Source organism: Anas acuta, chromosome 15 (genome assembly GCF_963932015.1).
Source record: "Anas acuta chromosome 15, bAnaAcu1.1, whole genome shotgun sequence".
Taxonomy (NCBI): Eukaryota; Metazoa; Chordata; class Aves; order Anseriformes; family Anatidae; genus Anas; species Anas acuta.
Window position 1 is genome coordinate 8,947,887 of NC_088993.1, and position 17,187 is coordinate 8,965,073.

A 17,187-nucleotide genomic window follows, 5' to 3' on the forward strand; every position below is an offset into this window, starting at 1 on the left:
GTTCCTGAAGGAAGAAGTTGGTAACTTTGTGATGCTGATGAGTTCTCATAGCTAAGGTGCAGCAGGGCTTATATGAAAAAGAAGTAGGAGGTACAAAAACGCCGATTCAAACTAAGCAGTTCTTTACAGTCTGTCCCCAGCTGTTCTGCTAGGTTTTACACGGTGTCTTAGTTATTCATTAGGTGTTTGTAAGTCAAGTACAACCTGAAACTTTGAGGTTCTTGCTTATGCTTGCTGCTAATCTTCCTGAAAGAGAGTTCTGAAGGAAAACCACATTTTTTTTATGGAAGGAGTAATTTCATGTTCTCAAGTTCTGTGGCTCGTGCTGTCATGTATTAGATAAGTAGTAAATTAGTACATATCTTGGAATCTTGGAGCTTTTTGCACTGTGAAATGTCTTTAGTGCATTTACTTAGTCATAAAATGACTTACAAAATAACTTGTGGCAATTAAGATTTTTTTTTTTTAATGTATCAATAATATACTTTTATAAGCACTGATAGCCCATAACACAGTTACTGGTGTGACACTATCAAATGTGAGATCTCTGGATTCAAGCTATCATGTAGATGCAGCTTGGGCAAGCAGGCAGACAGTCTTGGAAGCTTAAATGCAGTGTGTGGTTTGTACCTAGTGAGTTCCATTTGCTTTTAATTTGTGTGTTTATTTCCTCCTTCCAAAGGCTCAGACATGACTGGGAGGTCAGTAATGTCGTAGTGGCAAACAAAAGACACTTACAGAAGGATAAAGAAGTTTAATACAAAGAATATTTAAAATAAACCAGTATAACAGATACTTATTACACACACAAGTCTAAAAGTCCTTCACAAAGGAGATCAGTGACTGCATAAATTAGGAAAAAAAAAGGGGTGGGAGGGGATGGGGAAGTAATGTTTTGTAGTCTTAATTTACGGAAAACTAGAAGACAAGGTGGTGTTTAATTTAACTGGAGGCAGTTCCTGCAAAATGGTGTTTCAAGGTTTTGCCTAGTTTAGGTAGTAATAAGACTGTTGTGTTTTACACCTTTATCTTCACAGTGGCAATTTCAATATGGGTTTTCTTAGTGATGTTTGAAGACAGATTGCATCTTTTAGTAATTATTGCCTGCTTTTCCCTGTAGTTTGATAGTACTTTGTCAGTGTGTTTGTGGCAGAGCAAGGTAGATAGCCTCAGGTTCTGTGAGAGTGGTGGTAAATCTGTGAGTTTAGGTTCTTTAGTTATAAAGGTGCAGAGTTTATGAGTGTATTTGTTACAACTCTGGTATTAAGAATTCCAATGAGTATGCAGATCATAAAACTGCTCGTATTTACTGACCTAGGAAGGTCACATGTGGACAGGAATTAGAACAGAGGAGGAGCAGAGAGTTAAACAGGAAAACCTTTACACAAGATGGTGCATTTATTATAATTAGCCGCTAATTGCTTTACTGTCACTGCTTGGTTGAGTTTTCATCTGAGGAGGAAAGCCAGAGCAATTTGTCATCTCTTTCTCATTTAAACCTGTAAAAGAGTTTTGTCTGTGGTCCTTTTTCATAAACATTAAAATGCTCTCTGTTCGTTCAGGATAGGTCAGTTCAGGGAAAATACAGGAAAATGAAGCCTGATTACTGTGAGTTGATGAGGATTTTCTTAACAGCTGATCTGTCATTTTACAGCTGTCAGTGCAAGATAAATGTTCCAAGGTTGCTCAGAAGAATTGAGCACCCCAATAAGCTGTGCCCTTCCTGCAGCTGCAATGCAGTTTACATTGAAACACTGCTATACTCAGCCTACGTGGAGGTTAAGCAGGGTTGCACTGAAGTCATTCTGGGTCACATCTCTAAAAAGCCTATTGCAGGGTACTGACCTTTTACTTACTTTTAATAGAGTCAGAATTCCTTGCATTACTTTTTTCTCACTGTTTGCATCTGTGATAGGTTCAGACACAGCTTATTACAACTTCAGCTGTTATCTGAGTCCCTTCGTAAGCTTTGTGTACAGGTGTGTTCAAACTTCTCACGGTGACTTAAGTTTGCTATACAGGCTGAGTTATTAAATGAAAATACCATTTTTAGTGCAAAAAGGAGATGAGAAAAGGAATATTTTTCCTGTGTCATTTTAAATCATGATTTTAGTTCAGAACTTTACAGAAGGATAAATGTTGTACCCTTAATTATGAAACTGTCAATGGTAAACAATATTTGTTGTCATGGGGCCAAATGTTGTCTCATGGTACTTGCAGGCAGGGCAGGGTACAGAAATATTACAGCGTCAGAAACGCTTGAAATGTGCTGATGTTATCTGCCATATGTTTACCCGGCACAAAGAAATAATGCTATATTTCAGAGTTTTTTTTGGCTTCTTTGGATTACAAAGATCAACTCTGTTAAACTCCACAGCTGCAGGTGCTCCTTTTCTGGCAAAGTTTTGGCACTAGCTGCTTCTTGTAGGCTAAAGGGAAACACAGTCAAAACATGCTGCTTCTTGCCATTCTGCACACAGACAGCACTGCACAGCTGAAGCTATTACAAAGGATTTCAGCTCTTTGCTAACATAGGAAATACCAATGTTTTGCATTTGGACAAGGAGGTGCAGACACCTGACTTAACTTTAGGACTAGGGCTGGAAGGTAGAGGCTTTTTCTAGGGTGTGTTAATAAATCAAATCTGCCTTATGGAAGTTATTACTGTTGAGAACCTAGTCTTGCTAAGATATTTCTAATAGACAATGCAATGAGAAACTTCCATCTTCTTTATATAAATGATTTAGATTTTTTTTAGGATCCTTGTTTATGTTGTTACATGATTTATTTATTTCTTCTCTTGCACTGGCCGTCTGGTCCTGTAACAACATTAAGAGACTGTAAGAATAATGCTTAGATTTCGATTTATTGTGAAATGGAGGAAGAAGGGTCTTTTTCTACATCTGAAGTCTGGATCTGAGTGTAATATTGTGGGAGGTTGAGCAGGAAGGTTTGTTTGTGAATGATTCAAAGCCTTTTATTTAGACAGAACTTCTTACATGGCAAAATCTTAAATGGGAGACCTGTTACTTTCGTCCTATTAAGCTGTATTATTTGTTTCTTGCTCCCGTAACTACTCTTTGGCATTAACCATCAAACTGTTAGCTTTATAGCTTTTTGGTGTTGTTTAATTCATGATTTTACAAGGAGAAATACTCGGTTCTTACTGTTTGGTCAAGGAAAAAACAAACAAAAAAATACAACCCAACAACCTGGTATCAAGTAAGAGAAGATACTCAGTTGCACGGTAAGTTTAATTCTCCTGTGGTATTAGTAAAAGCATATTCCTGTGGGTGAAGATGTGATCCCCATGAGAGTTTGTGATCCAAATATTAATTCCTACATCCCAATTTAGTAATTACCTTTGATTTTTCTCACTTCAGCTTTGTGGCAGCAGAAGAACAAAAAGGCAGAAAAGTGTTGATTTAACCAGGCTGTTACTGGTCTGTATTGTGAGGGTGTTAGCACCTATCCTCACGTGTGACCACAAAGGCAAGTCTTGAGTTCTCTTCTCAAATCAGTGATTAGCCACGCTGCATGTTCATTTATTCTACTGCTTAAGATAAATGGTGTAGTTCTGTGTAGGGGCATAATTGTTATGTTTCTCCTTGAAGAAATGGTGTTTTCAGTCTCTGGAGGTCTGGGAATGAGATCAAGTATCTGATTGTATGGACTTTACTTTTTAGTAGAATCCTTTCTCTTTTTTTTCTTTTTAACAAAAAACCATGGGGCTTTCACTGAACGTAGGAAGTAGCTGCTGGACAGACATTATCATAAAATCTGTACAAAAAAAATTTTTTTCTTCTACTCCCTACTTGCAGACTACACCCTTAGATTATGCAATAAAGCAGTAAGCCATTTATTTCTTACAGTTAGTGGATGTCTTCTTAGGAATAGGCAGCATATTGAAAGCTTTCATTAAATACAACATAAACTTACTTTTCGTGCATTGCAGCAAAGTAGAATTTTACTTCTCAGCAGAGATCAATGCATTTTGGTTAATTTTATGCTTATTAAGAAAAAAAAAAAAAAACACCAGAGGAAATAAATACCAATGAAGGTGAAAAAATACATGTCTTTGTATGTTACACAACTTCATCTGGAATTGGTTTTAGAGTCGTTGGATCCTCTAATGTGAGCAGTGCTTTTTTCAAATACTTTTGGTGTAATGCATGTAGTGTTTTCAAATGATTTATAAACATGTAAATAGAAGGAAGCTTATGATGGTTGATTGTAGTGTCATATATCTAACTTAGTGTTTCATTAGCTGCACTTAGGGCTATAGTGATTGTCTGCTTCTAGTTCCTGTGAATATAACTGAAGATACAAGAGAGCTGTGGCTGTAATTTCGTTGGCAGGTGTGGGTATTTCTACTGATTTTTGTGGGAGTTCTGGAGTAATTTTTTTTTGTGTGTGTGTATCTGTTGCCTGTTTTTTATCAACTTGTCACCCCTTGTGGTTCAGTCTGAATAGCTAACACAATATGGCAAATGTTACGCTGGTGAAGGTGTGTGTTTATGCTTGTAGGCTCTAGTCTCAATATGCTGTCTTAGAGAAATGCTGAGCCTCAGTCCGTGCTTCATTATCTGACAGTGGAATGTGAATGAGGGAATAAAGATGATGTATTAGCAGTACTTTGAGAACATGATTTTGGTCTTTATTCAAAACTTCTAGGGATGAATTTAATAAAGGTTGCTTACTAAGCTGAATAGCTTTGAAGGGTTCTTTCAAGTTCATGACTTGAAAACAGACAGGACTTGAAAACTTTTTCCAACCCATTACAAAATCTGGATCACTTTGGAGTTCGCTATTTTTCTTCGTTTTTAATGCAGACAACAGTGTAACCATTCTTACTGGTTTTGATGGAGAATGGTGGTATCAGATACCTCCAAAGCAAGTTCAGAGTTCTTTAAAGCAGCCTTAAACTGAGAGGTTATTTTCTCCACCCCATGTTGTACACTGATGCTAGTTCTTCTGAGGTTATATGCTTGGCCAGGTCAGGAAAATCTTCAATCTGGGGAGAGGCAGATGGGAAATTTTCTGTTCTAAATAACGAAGAGTTAAGGCTGATGTCTTTGCGGCAGGCTGAAGGAAAAAGATTGAGTCAGCTTGTGGATTGTATGAGTGTTATACTGGGGAATTTTTTTGTGTGATATCTATTAGATTGTGAGACTTCCTATTTCGATAAGAAAGTGGTGATACTGTTATAATGAAAGTTGTCAGTAGAAATAACAGTGTTGGTGCCAGAGAGAGCTAATTACGTGCGTTCTACTAAATGTAAGCATTGAATTAAACAAAGAAAAAAAATATTGCTGCTAAGAAAATAAGCTTGTAATACCAAGCTATGGTTTCTCAAAGGTGGTTCTTCTGTGGGTGATATTTAAGAAGGGAGTACACACTGATATCAGTATCAGCTCCGTTTGAAGGAATGTTGACCTTGAAATTACAAAACTACCCTGGAATCTTAATATCATTTTTTTTATGTAGGTGCATAGTAATGTTTTAAGTCATTTTTTCAGTCACAGCTGGTTCATGCAGGTGGGTTTAACAGTGTGGCTGTCAGCCCGCATCTCTAGCACACTTGCGCACAGCAGGCATGAAACTGAGTGATTTTGGTCTCTCTGTTTCTGCCAGTGAGAATTTTAAAATGTGCTGTGGGTCAAGTAGGATTATTGATGTGAGAACAGGCGGCCAGTGGCTGTTCACTTAGCAGCCTCTCCCGGCTGCCAGGAGAGAGGCAGCCAGGCACAAGGTCCTGGCAAGTGTCAAATACTGTTACTCCTTAGAGTAGACACACTGGAGGTATGCAGCTTGCCTGTAGTCTTCCTTCCCTCAACAGCAGCAGAATAACCAATCCTTTGTGTTGCCATTTTGTCTTACAGGACCACTGCCAATGTTTTTATCTCGCCTGTTCCTGAAACTTTAGACAGGAATTAATATAACTTGTCCTTATTTTTTTTCCTAGGGTTCAGGCGCTGTTAAATATGCAGTTTACCTCTGAATAGATCCACGTGATTCCAGGGAACACCAAGCATTTTTTGTGTTTATCTTAGAGCGTTTTTCTTCAAATATGATATGAAGCCTTCTTGTGCCAACAAGCTATTTGGTGCAAAACCTGTGGTATTTTTTCAACTACTGTGCTGGAGATAGAAATGAAAATTTCATTTTTTTAGAATGAAAACTGAGAAACTGAGAAATGGGTCAGACAATTTTAAAAATACCCATTTGCTATTCTGGGAAACTTTAAAGTTGCCAAGGGAATTAAAAAGCAAGGGGAAAAAAACCTAAAACCTGGGATACGTGCGTTTCCTGGACTAGATTAAAAGTAAGCAGATCATCCAAACATCCACCAAGAAAGGAACAGAGATCAATCACTCTGCAAATCTTTTCCTGTGGGTACCTGCAGTCATGGTTCAATCTAAAGGCTGCTTCCAAATTATGCTAATTGTAAAACTAACCCACTTTGTCTCTTCCTCCTCCTGCACTGCAGGAGGCTGCTAGCTTGTGTAGCCTTTTAATGAGTACTTGGATCTCTGTCATTTGATGTGCTCTTCAAAATAGAAGTGCTAGGTGATCCACCAGAGTGAATATTGTTACTAAGTTTTGAGATGTGAAAATGGGACAACTTACTGCTTTAACAGAACTTGCAAAAATCATGCTTTATTTAGGGGAGAAAATAATTCGTTTTGTTAATTAAGGTCTATTAAATACAAAGGTCTGCTTTAGTGAATGCTTCTGCACTGATTTTTACAGACTTTTGTCTTCTGCTGAGACAAAACAATTCTGAAACTGGGTTTATGTAAACCAAAGGAGAAACATCTACTTGAAAGTGGCAGGACTAGTCTAGACTTCTGTAACTGAACACTGTAATTTGAGTATGAATACATGTTGGTTTCATGATGAGATTGATGCGTCTTCCAGCTGGGGTTGAACATCATAAAACTGTGGTATCTTCCGTGCAGACTTCTGGGTATGCCTTCCTTGGGATGGTGTGATTTAACATGGGGAGGTATCTAAGTTCCACCACGCTGCTCTCTCACTTCCTGTCCTCAAGGGAACAAGAGGAAAAAATACAATGGGGGGAAAAAAAAAACCCTCTTGGGTTGAGATGAGGACAGAGAGATCACTCACTAATCACTGTCGTGGGCAAAACAGACTTAGCGTAAAGGAGATTAATATAATTTATTGCCTATTGCTAACACACGAGTAGAGAGAGCTAAAAGCAAACTAAAACCACCTTCCCCCCATCCACCTTCTACGTCTTTCTCCTTCAGCTGGGAGGAATGGGGGCTGCGGTCAGTCCCTCACACTTCATCTCCTCTCTGCTGCTCCTTCGCGGTCAATCTGCCCCTGTTCTGTGTGGGGTCCTTCCCAGACTGATCCTGTGGGGGCTACCCACAGGCAGTAGCTCTCCAGGAACTGCTCCCCCACAGCTCCGCCCCACGGGATCCATCCCCCAGGAGCAAACTGCTCCTGCGTGGGCTCCTCTCCACGGGCTACAGCTCCGGCCCGGGGCCTGCTCCTGCGGGTGCTCTCCATGGGCCACAGCCTCCTCCAGGCCACATCCACCTGCTCCACTGGGGGCTCCTCCACAGGCTGCAGCGTGGAGATCTGCTCCATGTGGGACCCATGGGCTGCAGGGGGACAGCCTGCTCCACTGGGGGCCTCTCCACAGGCCGCAGGGGAACTGCTGCTGCCTGCCTGGAGCACCTCCTGCCCTGACCTTGGGGGCTGTAGGGGTGCTTCTCTCAAGTTTTCTCACTCTCTCGCCTCTCTCTCCCAGCTGCTGTAGCACAGCAGATTTTTTCCCTTAAATATGCTCCCACAGAGGCCCCACCTGTATTGCACATGGCTCTGCTCTGGCCAGTGGCAGCTCCCTTTGGAGCTGGCTCTGATCTGACATGGAGCAGCTGCTGGGCTCTGCTCACAGGGGCCACCCCTGCAGCCCCCCCTGCTGCCAAAACCTTGCCACGTGGATCCTCAGATGTGAGTCCTCCTTGACTTTGCCTGCTTAATGTCAGAACTGAGGTTCAGTCTGGGATCCTGCTTCAGAGGCAGTCTCCTGACAATCCCCAGCCCTGCACTGTGGTTCACGCTGGAGTGGGCTGAGCACCCCTCAGACAGGCACTGACTGTGGAACGTGCTCCAGGGGCTGCTGGGCACTGCAGTCAGTCTGCAGGGGGGCCTGCAGCTCCCCTTGGGTGTACCTGTGTGAAAAACACTTGGTACGGACATTAGGTCCTCAGCAGCATGTAGCTCGTTTCCTATTTGTGCTGCTGCCTTGTGTAGACGTAGCCAAAGGGAATTAATTGCACCTAGGAAATCAGCAGGGAAAATGCTGCCACGTGTGTCTCTTTGTGCGTGGTTTCCTTACCTATTGTCACCTGAAATGGATGTGAAGATGAAGGGGTTCTGCACCTCACCTGCGTGCAGCCATTTCCTTTGCACAAAGTACAGCGTGTTTAACAAATAGCTTGCTTGGCTGCTGGACAGCCTCTGGATCAAATCCTGGAAGAGCGTGAAAGAAGATACACCGATGTTGCTGTAGCTGTTAAATTCTAGCAGTAATCTTACCCCAGCCTGCCCGCTTGTCCTGACTTTCTGCTCTTAACCCTGAAGTACTGTTGCGTCGCACCCTCTTGTCTTTTGCACAGAAACACATCAATTGCAAATATGAAGGTCCAATGAACTGCAGATTGCACATATTTTTTTTAGAATATCCTCCGGCCAATGTGCCCAGCAGTCATGCATGCAGCACTGCTTCCTTCCACTTTGCCACGTGGCAGTGACACCTGCAATAGCTGTCCTGCCCTTTCAGGTAGGCGCCTGATATATTTTATTGCAAGCAGTTTAAAATAACACCAGAAAAGAAGGTAGTTAACTTCCTTAAGCAATGTCTAAAATAAATAAAGCGTCAAATCTCATGTTTATTTATTTTTCTTTTTGGTAAAGCGGCTTAAATCTTGTCCGTTCACTTGTGTAATCATATTAACCATCTTAATTTGTCAATTGTAAACTGTTCTTGCAGAGTCATGAGACTTTTTTTCTTGGCTGTTGTGCTGGAGCAGAGCAGCTGGGATTTAGAAGGCTGAAAAACACTTGCGTGGTGGCTAAAAGTAAGGATGACTCAGCTGAAATTTCTGATGATGTTATGCAGCTGGGGAACTTAAACGCATGTGGCTCACCCACAGCCTTGCAGAGCTGCTGCCTTGTCACGAACAACTTATGTGATCCCCATGTGGACAGGCTAAAACACATCTAGGCATTTTTATGTTCTACCACTATTAATTTCTTTGATTCAGCTGCGTTAGGTTTTGAGATGGTTCTTTTATTTTTTAACTGAAAAAAAAAGTGAAAAGAAATTTTAGAATGCTGTGGAATTACAGGGGAGAAATAACAGCTGTGCACACTCTGTTGTATCTCAACAAGTCAAGTCCTAGATTCAGACAGAAAATGGGAGCAGAGTGGGGCATAAGAGTATATTTTTTATATATTTTTTTTTTCTTCAAAATAACCTTTTGGAGAAAAAAGGTCAAAATTACCATCTTCATGCAAAATGGTCAAATTTAAGGGAAAACCTCCTGCTCTGTGATTAAAATAGTATCTGGTCAGCAGTTTTTGCAAGTTGTATCTTTCGTATCTTTCCTTTCTTTTGAGGTCTGTTTATCTGTATAATTGTGTATGATACTTTGTTTAACCAGTGGAAGCTGGGAGCAATTAAGGATACAAATGTCGTGTTCCTGTGCAGTTTTATAGCTGAGAAAGTTTACTGCCACTATGTCCCAGTTGTGGTACTGGTGTTGGGTCCAGTTGCAAGCTATACAGCAGTCCGAAAAAATGCTTTGCAGCTGAAATGGCACTGTGGTTGACAAGCCTTTGGGCATGTGACTTCTTGTCTTGGCTGTGCGGCTTTTAAACCGAAACCTGTAAGTTCTGCTTTGGCTGATGAATGCTGCAGTCTTTGTGCAGGAGCAATATGTTTGTATTGCATCATTTTGGTGGTGAGTCAGAACTTCACAGCACTTCAGAGGAAATGTCCCTTGTAATAAATTTTATAGCGAAGACAGTAATGCTAAGGTAAAATTTACTGGAAGGGATTTCTCTAATGCCAGCCAACGATAAATAGGGTATGAAAGTTAATGTTACTACAGATTCTGGAGAAGGAAAGGTTGGATTGGGACGTGGTTTAGTGGATAATACTGAGGGACGGTTGGACCAGCAGATCTTGGAGGTCTTTTCCAACCTGAATGGTTCTATGTTCATAATTAGCCCTTGTACCAGGAATGGAAATGATGATCACATTTTCATCACTGTGTCAGTTCTGGTTTGAGCATACAGTGTTTTTTCTCATTTTCAACAATTACGTTGAAAGAAATAGGGAAGCAGTTATATTGATGTACATTTTCCTTTTGTTCAGTGGGAAATAGGCTGCAAGGGTGGAGCCTGTTCTACTTAACTGCTGTTTGTGTGAATTACCACTAAGTCTCAACTGGGTTTGCTGCAGACAGCTTCGGAGTCATCAGACTCTTTTACGAATAGTGATGTTATCTCACGCTATTCACTCTTACTGTGTGCCAGATAACACTTCCACACTTAAATATTGGAATGGAGTGTATCTGGCTGTTTATGTGTACATGGGTAGTGGGAGATGGCTAGCATTGGCACCTTATTTTTCTGCAATGATAATATGAAAGTGCTGATGAAGGCTGTTAAAGATCTCAATGTTTATATTTGAATGAGTTACCTGTTATGGTAGCTGTGGGTAGCCAACAAAAGTGACTCTAATGGCTTCTCATGAAGGCTTAAAATTTCTTAGCTGTGAAACATACAATTAAAATAGATGTATCATTTACAGTATTAGATGCACAATATACAATAAATTACAGAATAAGGCAGATAGCAGCTGCTGTTTTTTTTGTTGGCTTGTTTTGTTTGCTTTTTATATAACAAAGTTCTGTGCTTTCTTTAACACAACCTACTTTTTCTCCCCAGGATTGGAATCTGACATGGCACACAGAAAATCCAGACTTCACCCAGTGCTTTCAGAACACAATTCTGGTCTGGATTCCTTGCATTTACCTGTGGGCCTGCTTCCCAGTGTACTTCCTATACCTTCGCTGCCATGACAGGGGGTACATCCAAATGTCAAACCTCAACAAAGCCAAAACGGTACGTGACTTCTTAAAATCATAACTTAGTAAGCTTATCTGTTTCCCTATCTGAGCTGGGGGGTTGGACCTGATGACTTTTGGAGGTCCCTTCTAGCCGTAACCATTCTGTGATTCTAAGTTTATCCCGATTTTGTTTTCAGCTATGTTTCAGCACAACTACTTTTTTTGAACATCAGTCTCTGTCCATGCACACAATATCTAGCTGTAATCTACTTGTTCTACATTTGTTTGATTTCCAAGTCTAGTGTTTTTCTTTTGCCCTGTTATCAATAGGCTTTCTGAAACTGTCATATCAAAAAAGCATGCAAATCATTTGTAAGACCACTTGGAGAAGTCTATTTTGAGGCAACTCAATCTTGAAACCTTAATAATCCCATCAGCTTTTTAAGGTATACAACATATGTTTCTAGAAGTTCTGCTCTACTTTTATTGTGAAATTAGTTTTCTTAATATTTTCTTAATATTTTTCTGTAGAACAAATGAAAAATTTTAAAAAGGGCTATAATAACAAGGGTAGTTTCTTGTCTCTGCAGTCTGTTATTCACACATGGGATTCCCCAGCTTTCTGCTTCATAAGACACTGAATTATATAGTACTAAAAGTTAAACTTTGTTCTTGTTTGTGGGATTTGGTAGATAAAACCAAATTACATTTCTTCCATGCAAGTTGTTAAGTAGGATTGTCTAAAATAAGTGATCTGATTGTGACTCTTACATTAACCCACTGTATGTAGTGTTCATGGAAGTATTGCACTGTGTGATCTGTGTGAACTGATATATAAAATACACTTTTGTATTGCAGGCTTTGGGCTTAATACTGTGGATAGTCTGCTGGGCAGACCTTTTCTACTCTTTCTGGGAAAGAAGTCAAAATATTTTTCTCATTAGCCCTACAGTATTGGGTATAACAATGGTAAGTTCTTCTGTTATGGCCTGTGGTGTTCCACGGCCTTAAGCAATAGTATACACCTTATTCTTATGCACAGTGTTTTAATTCCTTAAGCTACAGTCCTTATGTTGGAGACTCTATGTGTAGCTGAACTGTGAAATGGTGACTTTGGAGTGTCTGCTTTCTTTTGATAAAGGAAAAAAAAAAAAAAAGCTCAGCTTTGCTCAGTGTGTCTGTTGCATGTCAGCACACAAGCCAGTGCTCGTTATCTTGCTTTTTTTTTTTTTTTGTAGGCTTGAGCTACCTTACATTTAATAACTTGATTCAAGCACAGGGAGAAAGAATCAAGCTGGGAGGACTGATGAAATTAGATAAAAATTTTAACAGTTTTTTATGAAGTTCAATGAAGGTGTTACAAACTTTCTTACATGTAGCATTCTTCAGTGAGTGTTTTCTTTATGTTTGGAGCCCCATGACGCACATAGGGGTCCCCATCGAGCTGCTTTCTACCCTGGTGTATAAGTATTGTTGTCTTTCACAACAGTATCTGCAATTTTTTCAAGGAAAATGTCCTGTTATTGATTAGACAGTTGTCTTACATTTATCACCGACTTGGAATAGAGGTGATTAAACATGATGGTTGGTGGGGAAGAACAAAAGCAAACAAAAAACAAAGCAAAAACCCCAGCAGCCCTGAAGCAAACTGACAGATGCAAGACCTGTTAAATAGTTCGTGATGGTTTATTGGGTAGATACCAAACTTTTGTCAGACTTCTTGTGTGGAAAGAAATCTTTATGTTTTGAAAAGAGCTAGTCAGGAAATACTTGGACAGGACATAGAGTCACTATAATTACATGTTGATTTGCAATGTAAAACTAGGACAGTGAAAAAAATAAAGACTGGCAGCTTTTGACAGTGTGTTTGTGTATGTGGTAGTTTGCTTTTGTCATACATATCCCTTTCCCATTGTCCACTACCTGTCTTTACTGCTCCAGAGATTAATTCTTTTTTTTTTTAACTTAAACATATTTTTGCATTACATTTGAAATCTCTGGCTATTAGAATACTTGGGGAGATAGGGGATTTGAAATGTTTAATTGTCACAATTTAACATGGTACATTGTATATGTATATAATCTGTTGTTGTAAAACCTAGCTTGTGAATATATTTCCATCTTGTTTATCCACAGTTGCTTGCCACGTTTTTAATACAATATGAAAGAATGAAAGGAGTCCAGTCTTCAGGTGTAATGACGATTTTCTGGCTCATCTCATTGCTATGTGCCACAGTAATTTTTAGATCCAAAATAATACTTGCCTTAAATACGGTAAGTGATTGCTAGCCTCATTCAGCTGAAGGTAATCCCCAATACTGCTATAATAAAGTACTTGCTTGCTGATTATGTTGGTCAGGTTAGTTAATGATCCATTCAGTGTACCTTCATTCCCTATGTTACAAAAGCAAAATGAGCATGACTTAATGGCTCCTGTTTTTCAGGTTTTGAAATGCTAGTGAAATTCGTAGTGATCATACTGTAGCAACAGTTGCCAAGAAAGTTCCTCTGGCTGTTTGAGAAAGGGGATTCGCCTGCTTGAATAAAATGGATGTCTGTAGTGTTTGATATGAAACTCTTTTGGGAGTTTACATCTTCCTGTTGATTACACAGCAGACTTCCTGAAACACTTGGTTTGATGGTGATGTGGTCTCATATCTGATGAGACAAAATGAAAGTACAGAAGTAAAACATTTTTTATGTCAGTTTGCTTTATAGTAACACCTCAAATAACAGCTTAATGTGCCTGGAAATGACATATCACTTTCCTTTCTTTAAAGAAAAGACATGTTGTGACATTTGAGAGCTTTCAGCCATTTGTTTTTAGCTTTTGAGGGTGGTTTTTGTCTTTAACTATGTGCTAATATGTAATATTTTTGTCTTTAACTACGTTAATCCTTGTGCTTTAATTTCTGTGAACTGTGCGTTATGTGTCAGTCCCAATAGAAAAAATGGAAGAACCTCTGGAGTTTGAGCACAACAAATTGTAATCAAAATTCTGCTTCTCTGATTCTTGTCTTTTTTTTTGTATATGCCAGTAAATTTGCTTTGGAAAATCCTTTCTATCCAGAGCACAAATGCTTTGCACTTGGATTCTTAATTGGGGCAGGCTATATTGGTACAGAGCATGTCTTAAGGAACACATATCTACAGAAGAAGTTTATACTTGTGTATTTATGGCGCTGATAGAATGAAAACAAAGTCGGGAGATTCCATATGTGATAACCTCCATCACCTCCCTGCTGTCTTTACCTTCCCTTCACCAAAATAGTCATTGAATTTAATTTCCAGGGTGATTGGTGGGTGGTGGTGGTATGTGTAGTGTAGTATCAATGTAGTTTGCAGAGTTTACAGTAAGGATCTGTTTTTTGTAAATAGTAACATGTTGTTTTAAAGAAATTTCTCAAGCCTTTTAATTGCAATATTACCTTCCTTTGTAGGGAGCTGAATTGGATGCATTTCGTTATGTCACCTTCTGCACATACTTCATCCTGTTACTTGTACAACTCATACTGTGTTGTTTTCCAGAGCAGCCACCTTTGTTTTCTGAAACAGTAAATGATCCTGTAAGTGTTCAGTCTACACTGAGTATTATAACTGATACATTTTATTCAATAAGTTACAGGGACGTATTCTCCTAAATGCTAAATCATTGAAACTTTCTTGATTTGAATTTGCAGTAGAATGTTCTTTATGCTCCTTAGTTGGTAGATCAGAAGATGAAGCCTGTAACATGTAAAACAGGGTGGGCTATAGTTAAGAAAGAGAGCAAAACCAGTCTCGGTCATTTCTGAATAGCGTTCTTAAAGGTAAAGTCAATGTTACTTACATTCAGTAGTGCTTCTGGCAGTCAGTGGGAAAGTTTGATTTGAAATGCTGTCTTCCTGTTCTTCTGATACCGTTCAGTAAGCATTAAACTCATAAGAGCATGCGTTCCCTTTCAGTTGAAGGTGAGGAACAATTTACACCTGTAAAACTTGAGACTTTGAATAGCTGTATTCAATTTTGTAGGAACCTGTTGTGTCAACCAACAGTTGAACTAGTTTGATTTCAAGAACTCTGTCAACCGCAAAAACGGCAGTTAAGGTTAGAGGGTGGTCTGCATGTAGAACTTTCATTTTCTGTAGACATTATCTTTTTTCACACGTATTCATAGTTGTATGTGCCAGTTATATGGCACGCATCTAAATGACCCACAGGATGCTGGATTATTATTCTGCTTGCTCAGCCCTGAGCTTTATCTTCTGAATCCCAGTGGAATGATGGCTGTCGCTGCCTGGGCTTGGTGGATGTGCCAAGTTCAGAAACCCCAGTTCTGTATTTCTTTTATAAAGGCTCATTCTGGGTTGATGGATGTTAGCTGGCACTGACTGATGAAGGGAAGTTTGAAATGCATGTGTGTGTGATGAATGTTGCCTTTTTAACTATGGAAAAGGACAACAACTTGTTGTAGCAGTCAATGAATTGCAGTTTCTACCTTCTTCAGTATCCAGTGTGCCTGTCTGTGATGTGCTGTGTTGCCACTGGCAGACGGTCTGCATGTGTGTGCCTGGAGAACAGTGTATTGCTGAGTCTTTGGATTCTCTTCATTCTTGGGTTCTTTTCATCTTATTCAAGGATGAAAAGTATTTGACAGTATACTGTGGATTTATGAAAATCTTTTTTTTTTTGCTTTGATTACAATAATTATAGGGTGCTCTGAAAACAGTCATTTGTTCTTGTGTTCTGAGTGCTTCTAGGAGTGTCTCTAGGAAATAAGGCAGACATTCCATTTTAACTTTTTGATGAGTGTTGTGTTTGTTAAATATTATGATAGGAGGAAAAACAAAACAAATCATGTTACTCATTCTTAAAATGTTTTATTTCCCTTTGCCAAGCTTTCGCATAAGAGAAATGTTTGTTAGTCTTCAGTAAAATTTTACTACAAGTTTAGTTAAACCAAAAGGTTATGGTGAAATTTCAGAGATGTAGATGTGATGTCTACAGAAGTGAAACAATATGTTTTGCATCTTGTTTTTGCTTTGTTTATGTTATGTAGGTCCAGACTTCTTATAGCTCATCATTATTCTTTTCTGGCGTGAATGTCAGTAGGATTAGCAGTATTTCATAATACTTAACATAATGCTATTTTTAATAAAATGAAATGGTTACAATCCAATGTAATACAAACATTTTAATATTTTAAACATTTGCCTTTAGAAGTCCTATCTTGGTAGTTACAATATCTAGTTGGCTCTTTAAATTCCAGTTTCCATTCAAAAATATATTTAAAGACTACAAAGGAAAAATACAATACAGTATTTTCTGTAAAGTTCAGAATATTTTGAAATTTTTATGAAATGGGAAATGTTTGCTGAAGTAGAAGTTTATCTGGCAAGAATGTTGAGGTAGCTAAAGGCTAGGCTATAAGTACCTCCCTCTTCTTTTAATTTTTGAGCTTTCTTTGGGTTACTTTAATTTTTTAAATTTATTTGTTAATTCAGGCTGTTGGATTTGCTTGCAATCATTCTGTTGCAAGTATTTAAGTATGATAGAAATGTTGAATTCTTATCCCTTTTTTCCTTTTCAACAACAATTAGCTGTCTCATACTATCGTTTTTCCATACAAAGTTTAAAAAGAAAAAAAAATCTGTGGGGAGGAGAGGAAATGCACAAGTCTGTTTTGTGTAGCTTGATTGCAACACACTTCAAACCATAGCTTAATGGAGAAGCCACGTTGTACAAACATGAGTTGAAAAATGTAAATCTTGGGAAAAACATGGCTCTGACTGTTTTCATTGCAGTACTGTAATGATGTTTGAGTTTTGTAGATGGAAATACCTGTGTAGCTCCAATTATAGTTGATAAAAACCATAGTGGTTTGTGTGCTAAAGGAGTGGCTCGTTTTAGCATTCTTTAAATGTTGTTCAGAGCACTGAAAGAGGGAAGAGAAATCTTCACTGGAATTTTGCAAGTAAATCACCTTTGGTGCCTTTTGAAATTCTTCCAGCCTCCTTTTGTATTATTTTAATCCAACCAGATTAGGAGAGGATATTAACCAAAAGAAAAGCTTAAAAAAAGATATGTTGCTCTG

The 17,187-nt window shown here is 38.9% G+C and overlaps 1 protein-coding gene across 5 annotated transcripts in view; it reads left to right on the plus strand.

The window, feature by feature from the left end:
- ABCC1 (ATP binding cassette subfamily C member 1 (ABCC1 blood group)) overlaps nt 1-17,187 on the plus strand; it is a 61,330-nt gene that overhangs the window by 5,532 nt on the left and 38,611 nt on the right. For 4 of the 5 annotated variants that reach the window (XM_068699132.1, XM_068699129.1, XM_068699131.1 and 1 more), the window contains 4 exons: nt 10,993-11,169; nt 11,973-12,083; nt 13,251-13,388; nt 14,555-14,680. In XM_068699132.1, the coding sequence (XP_068555233.1) occupies nt 11,143-11,169; nt 11,973-12,083; nt 13,251-13,388; nt 14,555-14,680 (402 nt within the window). In that variant the 5' untranslated portion in view covers nt 10,993-11,142. Of the gene's footprint in view, nt 1-9,939; nt 10,078-10,992; nt 11,170-11,972; nt 12,084-13,250; nt 13,389-14,554; nt 14,681-17,187 lie in introns of those variants that run through there. The other variant, XM_068699133.1, reaches the window with a different exon arrangement.